Source organism: Camellia sinensis, chromosome 8 (assembly GCF_055761805.1).
Source record: "Camellia sinensis isolate YWXY chromosome 8, ASM5576180v1, whole genome shotgun sequence".
In the NCBI taxonomy this organism is placed as follows: domain Eukaryota; kingdom Viridiplantae; phylum Streptophyta; class Magnoliopsida; order Ericales; family Theaceae; genus Camellia; species Camellia sinensis.
The window spans coordinates 63,518,736-63,527,310 of NC_138968.1; the positions used below are offsets into that span (position 1 = coordinate 63,518,736).

General features: G+C 30.7%; 1 protein-coding gene across 1 annotated transcript; it reads left to right on the forward strand.

The window, feature by feature from the left end:
- The first annotated feature begins 1,949 nt into the window (after window positions 1-1,949).
- Window positions 1,950-4,180, forward strand: LOC114299099 (CASP-like protein 4C2). Its single transcript, XM_028243778.2, has 3 exons — window positions 1,950-2,689; window positions 2,948-3,083; window positions 3,558-4,180. Exons 1-3 carry the CDS (start codon window positions 2,274-2,276, stop codon window positions 3,777-3,779), a joined length of 774 nt encoding a protein of 257 aa, XP_028099579.2. The 5' UTR covers window positions 1,950-2,273; the 3' UTR covers window positions 3,780-4,180.
- Window positions 4,181-8,575: the final 4,395 nt, after the last annotated feature.

The window sequence follows — 8,575 nt, forward strand, 5'->3', positions numbered from 1 at the left end:
GCAGTGATAGTACCCAATAATTTATGATTGATTAAAATTTTGTACGTTTGCAAGTGTTCTTTTTTAGAAAATTTACTTATAAATATCATTTTGAAAAATAGTGATCCATTTTAGTCTCATTGATTTCGAAAATGTAGATTTAATATATTATTTAAAAAATAGATTTACGATTATACCATTATTTATATTATGTTTCCTTCTTCTTTTTTTTTCTTTTTTTTTTCTTTTATGCTAGAAAGATAAGATACACAATATATGCTAATCAAATTTGGGATGAATTTTTGTATAAGAATCTTTTTCATTTGGAAAACATTTTAAAAGGAGTTCAAAAATGATTTGAAATATGGAATTTTTCAAACATTCCAAAAGGATGTGAGATTTTTTAAATATTTCAAAAGGAGTACAAAAACTCCTTAACAAGTTTTGGACAAATGTATAATTTTAAACTGTAGCACTTCAATGTAACATTCAAACGTAACACTCCAAAAATAAATTTAGTGTATTTTTTTTTTTCAAACATGACACTCTAACATAACTCCTAAAAATAAAATAAAATAAAATGTACTACTCTAACGTAACACATAAAAAAGACTATTCAGCTTTCATTTAGTGTGTCAAACTTTTTGACTATTTAAACCATATAAAGGCCTGTTTGGTAGGGCTTATTTTAGCTTTTAGCTTAATTTAAGCCATTTTGATGTGTTTGGTTCAGCTTAACAACACAGCTTATAACTTTTTGTAAGTCAAAAATCAACTTATTCTTTGAGTGGGAGAGGAGAAACTTAATTTATAAGTCAAAAATCAGTTTATGTTCATAGTTATAAGCTATAAGCTGTTAGGTTATAAGTTATAATCACTTTGCCACAGCTCTACCAAACGAGGCCAAAGACAAAAAAAAAGTTTTTTAACATAATAAAATAAAACATCACATTACATTAAAATCATAATCATAATCATTTTATTTTTTCTCACAAAAAATTAAAAAATCAAAAATTTATTCCAAACAAAACTTTTTAACTCTAAACTAAAATAGTTAAAAAATTAAAAATTAAAAAATCAATTCACATCTCAAACCAACCCTTTTATATTTATTTTATTTAAAAATAATTTAACAATTCCTACACTAATAACTATCATTTAAACAAACACAATTTCACTTAATTCTCTAACTATCAATTCCCTCACTACCAATCTCTTCATTATTAATCTCTTTACTATCAATCATTTCTATCTTACCTATGAAAACAAAGGGCCTTAGTGAAATAATAGGCAGCCACCTCTGGGCTCGGTAGCGCGCGTGAGGGAGAGAGTAAGCACATGGCCAGTATTTCGAAATGAAAAAGTTGTTGAAAAGAAAGAAAGAGAGAGAATAATATATAAATTTATTATTTTAAATTCACTTTTTAAATTTAATAATTTATCAAAAAAAAAATTAATTGATTCTTTAATTATTAATTAATTATATTTCTAACACATTACTAAATTTTAAAAATTAATCAGTGTGATTGATTTGAGTTTTTTGAATTAAATTTTTTAAAAATTGACTTTTTTAATTTTCGTATTTTTTTATTTTTAGTGAATATTTTTCAAATTTTAAACATTTTTTTTACTTTTTGAGATGCACCTTATTTAGATGTATCTAAAACATAAAAAATTTATGAAAAAATATTTTAAAAAATTAATAAATATATAAAAATATAAAAAATGTATTAAATTCTTGTATTTTTTGTATTTTTTATATTTAATAAATTTTTAAAAGATCTTTTTTATAATTTTTTTACTTTTTAGGTATATTTATGTTAGGTATGTCTAAAAAATAAAAAAAATGTTTAAAATATTAAAAAAATTTAGTAAAAATAAAAAATACAAAAAATAAGAAAATATAATTCTCTAAAAATATTTTTTAAAAAGTAAAAACAAGTACGGTGAATATAATTTTTAGATCTAAATAATAATAATAATAATAATAATAATAAAAACAAAAAAAAAGTAAGCCCAAGCCTTACCACAACCCAACAACAGCACTGCTATGTACCGTTACTTGTTTCTCTCCCCAAATCTCTCTCTCTCTCTCTCTCTCATTCAAATGCCTTTGCTTTCTGCTTTTACCCACCATCCATCTCATTTCTCTCCTCTCTTTATAAATATACATACATATATATATATATATAAACATACTTATCCTGTGTGTCTCTCTCTCTGTCTCTCTATACATATCTGTTGTCTCATGGAAGTCATGCCATGTCCCGTGACTCCAGAGTCTCAACCCAAACATGAATCATCGAATTTTTCAGAATAAAGATCCGCAACTTTCATCTCGTCGGACTGCCTTCTCCTATGAGCTGCTCTCCTCCTCCTCACTTTCTCTCTCCTCCTCCTCCTCCTCCTCCTCCTCCTCCTCCTCCCTCCAATCAATTTCTCTCACTGTAACGTTGTTGATGCGGTCCCCTCAAGACCGGGAGGCGCTCAGGAACAGCGAGACTCCCTCCCCTCGCCCTGGAATCCAATCCCACCACCACCATCACTTCCACTCCACCGTCTCTGTTCAGAAGCTCCGCCGACTCAACACCCTCATTTTCGTATTCCGACTCGCCGCTTTTTGCTTCTCCGTTGCTGCTTCAGTTTTCATGCTCGTTAACCCCACAAGTGCCTCCAATTCCCCTCGCTGGTACAACTTCGACGCCTTCAGGTATTATAATAATATAGACATACATGCTCTTCACCACTCCAATTTGTCAAACACTGATCATGTCAAATTTTAAAATTTGCTACATGTGTGTGCTTTTTTGGGGTTCTATATTTTGAATCAGCAGGACAGAATTCCAAAAGAGAATTTTTATTCTCTTTTTCCTGAGTTTTCTTGGTAATAAAACGGAAGGTTAGGAATTTGCTATTCAAAATAATGGGAAAAGAGAGATTAATAAATTGATGTCTTTCTACTTAGCAGATTCGTTCTTGCTGCCAACACCATAGTCGCTGTGTATTCATTGTTCGAAATGGGAGCTTCTGTTTGGGAGATTTCCAGTGGCGTCACATTGCTCCCTGAGATCCTTCAAGTCTGGTTCGATTTCGGCCATGATCAGGTGCACTCTCTCTCTCTCTCTGTATATATATATATATATATATACATATGCGTCATAGGCATAATAACAGAGGCACAATATGCATAGAGGCATTCAATCTGGCTTGGTTTGGGAGTGGGTTAGGGTTTTAACATTTTGGCATTTTAATTATTTTAATTTCGGTTAAAAAATATCATTTGAATTAAGTTTTTATTTTTATAAAAAAATATAAAATGGAATTGTTTAGAATATTCTAAATAAGTGTAGTTTTTAAATTTTTATGAAATATGAGTTGGGTTTAAATTGAGGTGGTAGAGACGTAATTTGACTTAAATAGGATAGTGACTTTTTAATTTTTTAATTTTTTTTAAAAATATCAAACTTAGCCATAATTTAAATATAATATTTTGTCAATTTTTTTTCTATTTTAATCTTTTTAATCAAAAATCAACCTGCCAAAACGAAGGATCTGTGTCTGTTGTGTGGATGTGGTAGGTGTTTGCATACCTGTTGCTGTCGGCGGACTCGGCGGGAACGGCGTTGGCTCGGACGATGAAGGGGACGGAAACGTGTACGGACAACAACGCCTTCTGCGTTCAGGCAGACATCTCCATCGCCTTGGGATTTGCTGGCTTTCTGTTTTTGGGGCTATCCTCGCTCCTCTCTGGATTTCGGGTCGTCTCTTTCATTATCAACGGCTCTCGCCTTCATCTGTAGAGCCCCCAATTTGAGTGAGGGATTAGAATACTGATGTTATTGCCCTTTTCACTGTGCAACCCTACTCTACTCTACTCTACTCTACTGTGTGTGTAATCTGCTGTACTGATCTGATTCGGCTTTGGATGTGTTATTGGCTTGTTTTGAAAAATAGTTTAAAAATTAATTTTTTAAAAAAAATATGTAAAACAGTTAGGTGATTATTTAGAATGTTCTAAATAAATGTATTTTTAATTTTTTATGTAATATGAATTAAATTGAAGTGATGTAATTTAAATAAAATAATATAATTTAAATAAAATAATTATTTTTTAATTTTTTAATTTTTTTAAGAAATGACAAACTTAGTGGTACTATGATTTAAAAGTCAAAAAGTGATTTCATTCGATTATTGGTTTTCCGCTGGATGTTGGTGTTTCGTCTTCTTTTGGTTAATTATATTAATATCTTTTTAATTATTAAAAAATATTACTTTATTTTTTTTTTATAAATTCCTACATAACTATAAAAATCATATAAACATATTATAGTTGAGCGTATCAAAATTTATATATAAAAGAAATAAAATAATATTCACTCATAATTAAAAATGTCTTAGTGACAACATATATATATATATATATATATATATAAATGTTCAGAGTTGTTAGGTAACTCGAATTATTTTTGTCCCAAATGGTTTGAAGTGTCAAAACGATGTTGTTTTGGCACTTCTTTTTTTTTTTTTCTTCCCTCTCTTTTTCCTTCCTCTTCTCCTTTCCTTCTTTATTGTTCTTTCTGAAACCAAATCAAAACCAAGTTTCTTAACATTCCAAGCATATTATCACAAACCCAGAAAAAAAAAATAAAGCAAAATAAAAATCTGAAACTTTTTTAATGGCTTTGTGAGTATGGTACATTCATTAAAGCAAAGGAAAGTGGAGGAACAAGGGAAAGAGCAAAGAGAAAGATGAAGGTTGGAAATGGTGGGAGTCCAAACATGCCCCATATATTTGAAAACATTGCTTTTTTTCATGCTTGTAGTTTCAATTTCAACACTTTAAATATCCAAACTTTCATAAACCCAGATCTAGGGAATTTCATAAACCCAAATCTGTACACATTCTTTGAAGAATTTTTGCCAAGTATACTGGAAGAAGAGAGGAAGAATCTCACTGTTGCCCACCCAAATCATGAACTAGATCTAGAGAAGACATCGGGGAGAAAGAGTCAATCATTGGTGGTGGTGGTGTGGTAATCGTTGTTTGAGAGTGAGAGAGAGAGAGAGAGAGAGAGAAGCGAGGAGAGTTAGATCTGAGGAAATCAAAATCAAAACAAGCTTCCCCCTCTCTTTTTTTGCTTCTCCTTTCTTCCTCATCTCTTTCTCTTGCCTCTTTGTTTCTCTTTCATTCCCTGAAATCAGTTTGGAGGAAGAAGGAAAAAGGAGATAGATATAAATAAATAAAAAAGGCAAAACGACGTTATTTTGCAATTCGGGACAATCGAGCCGCGGTAATCTCGAACTACCAAGCTTTATTCATAAATGTTATAGATTTCAAAATTTTGATCAATTAAATGACCAAATATCTTACTTGGAGGTTGACCTCACACTTTTGTAGATTCTATACCAATATAAGATATTTGGTTATTTATTTTGTAAAAAATTTGGCATCTCTAACATTATTTTATATATATGAAAATATTATAGATCATAAATTTTTCAATAAATAAATGATTAAATGTCACACACGGATGTGGACTCACACTTTTGTGAATCCTTCATTATATGAAACATTTAATCATTTATTTAGTAAAAAATTTAATATTTTTAACATTATTCATATATATATATATATATGTATTTTTCTTTTTTTTTATTTTAAAAAAAAAAACTATTGTGATATGTGAGAGAGCTTTTTGTATCCTTTTCGCTTATCATTATTGTACGATTACTAATGCTGATTTATTATTATTGATACATGTTCAGTTCTTTGATCAATAATTGTGGGAAAATGTCTCGTACCTCAAATTTTGTGGCTCAAAAGTGGCTCAAATGGCCAAAACGACGTCGTTTTGGCCATTTTTATGTTGTTCTGTACTCAAAACGACGTCGTTTTGGCCATTTGAGCCACTTTTGAGCCACAAAATTTAAGCTACGTAGCATTATCGATAATTGTGCACTACATTTTTCTTGGAAAATGCTCCGAAACTCAAGCAAGTGAGGCTCGAATGCCCGAAAAATACAAACACTTTCTCTTTTATCTCTCTCTCAAACTTGGCCCAAGAAAAGTTTTGATGATTGTTCTCTCTCCTCTCTTCAAAACCCACTCTCAAGAAAAGCTTTTCTTGAGTGTTGGTTCTTTTCTCTCTTATCTCTATCTCTCTCAAACTTGACCCAAGAAAGCTTTGATGATTGTTCTCTCTTTGATGATTGTTCTCTCTCCTCTCTTGAAAACCCACTCTCAAGAAAAGCTTTTCTTCAGTGTTGGTTCCCTGCAAAGAAGAAGCTGTGATGATTGCTCACTCACCAACATTGAACATGACCCAGGTTTATACGGAGGATATGAATCATCTCTCACCTAATTTCCATCAAAAAAATTACAATTCATCAAAGACTCCACCAAATTCTCACTCCTCTATTTTGCAGACAAACTCACATTAGTCCCATTACTCTGTTTCTTACCCTTCTCTCTTACTCTCACATCTTTATTCCCTGTATAATTTTTTCTAACAGGGGAAGATATTAGCACTGAATTTATAGTCTGATTTTGGCTTCAATTTTATCATGTAAATCTTTACTTTGAGTCTGATTTTGATTTTGGGTAGTGGATGATTGAACTGTGGTGTTTTGGGATCTGGAAGTGTTGTTAGGTGGTGGAAGAGGAGCAAAATCGAGGACTTGTTGGGATGAGTTTGGAAAAAGTAAGAGAAAATTGAAGAGAAGTGAGATCTATAAGATTCATCCGTTCCTTTTTTCATCATATCGTTCTCGACTTTCATTCGAAGAATAGAGGCAACGATTCAACTCTCCTTTGAAGACGACAGTGCTTGTCCACGACGAAGCTCGATCTTACTCTGGCCTCTGTTACCAGTTTCAAAGGATAGCAGAAGATAGCTCGAGTTGAAACTCGATCCAACCTTCTCTTTCTCTCGCCTTTGTTACCAGTTTCAGAAGATAGCGGACAAAAAAAAAAAAAATGTCAAAACGATGTCGTTTTAATACCTCGAGCCACTCGAGCCGTATATATTTCGAACTACCAAAAATGACTTAGGCCCTGTTTGGTAGAACTGTGGGAAAATGCTTATAACTTATACTGCAACAGCTTATAGCTTATAACTATGAACATAAGCTGATTTCTGACTTATAAATTAAGCATCTCCTGCCCCACTCAAAGAATAAACTGATTTCTGACTTACAAAAAGTTATAAGTTGCATTGTTAAGCTAAACCAAACACATCAAAATAACTTAAATTAAGCTGAAAGCTGAAATAAGCAGCTTTTAAGCTGCACCAAACAGGCACTTAGACCCGCAACTGGGTGTGCTGGGGATCATCCGTGATTGGGCCAAAAAAAATTGTTTTTCTTTTTTTTTTTTGTTTCCAGCCAACTCCAGGCTGACACGTGGCACTGGGGGGGTCGTTGGGAGTCGTCCATACTGGGAGTTGGAAGCATTGTTGTTCGAGCTACTTAACGGGATCGATTTTTTTTTGTTTTTTATTTTTTTTATTATACATACTCTATATCATATGCATTTTTAGTTACGTTATTTTTTTAATTATGATCAATTTTATTTTTTAATTATGACATTATTTTGAAATATTTAATTTTGATTTTTTTGTATTTAGTTATATATTATTTTTTTTTATAATTTTCTTTCTTTTTTTTTTCTTTTTTTGTTTTTTATTCTAATGGAACGTATGGCATACATTTCAACGAGTAATTTTAAAAATTTACACATTTGACTTATAAATTTACCTACAATGATATAATATGGAAATTGAACCTTCAAATTACGGGAATTGAACCTTCAATGATTTGAATTTTGTATAACAAATTACAAATTGACACTTATCTTAATAATTATTGTAAATAAAATTATGAAAAATTTTTGAGGGTCCAAATATTTTCTTATTCGATGATAATAGTTTCCACCATTAAAATTTGCTTGTCATGGTGTGCAGCCGAGCCGCAACAATTTACCACCAAAGTGTAGTGTTGTTTTTGGTTTTATAATATCTCAATTCATTCCTAACCTGATGGTAACATTGCGCCACAACTAACCATATTTAAAGCGTTATTCTACTTTTAACTTGGCAAAATGCCAGCCATAATTAGGATTGCAAATCATGGCGCCTTTTTTTTTTTTTTTTTTTATTTTTTTTTAAATGTGCATTGAGCATATTTGAGTGACAGTATTAAAATATGATACTAGAATTATTAATCTGTGAGTCCAATAATTTTGTGTTTATTTTGAAATTTTATTTCAGAATTATTAATTCAATCAATAATTAATCTAACAAATTTATCGGATTATTAGTAATGGGGGTAGGGATGAAATTATATATCCTGAGTTAGAAAATAAAATAAAATGACTATTTTACCTTCATATGTTTTTTTTATCTAATGCAAATTAAATAATGAATAAGGGAATAATTTATCCTATTAATCCAATTAAATAGTGAATACTACACTAATTTAATAAGATTATTAACACTTTCAATATTAATCTTGTGAATCAAATATGACCATCAAGTATTATTAGGTTGCTTTTTGAATTATTTATTACTCTATGAAGCTCAACGTCGTTGGCGAAAGT

Bases quoted from the DNA above. Each gene is read 5' to 3' on its own strand.
- LOC114299099 (XM_028243778.2), top strand. From the start codon at position 2,274: ATGAATCATCGAATTTTTCAGAATAAAGATCCGCAACTTTCATCTCGT. The intron at 2,690-2,947 runs GTATTATAATAA...TCTACTTAGCAG, and splicing joins TACAACTTCGACGCCTTCAG to ATTCGTTCTTGCTGCCAACA. The intron at 3,084-3,557 runs GTGCACTCTCTC...TGGATGTGGTAG, and splicing joins TCGATTTCGGCCATGATCAG to GTGTTTGCATACCTGTTGCT.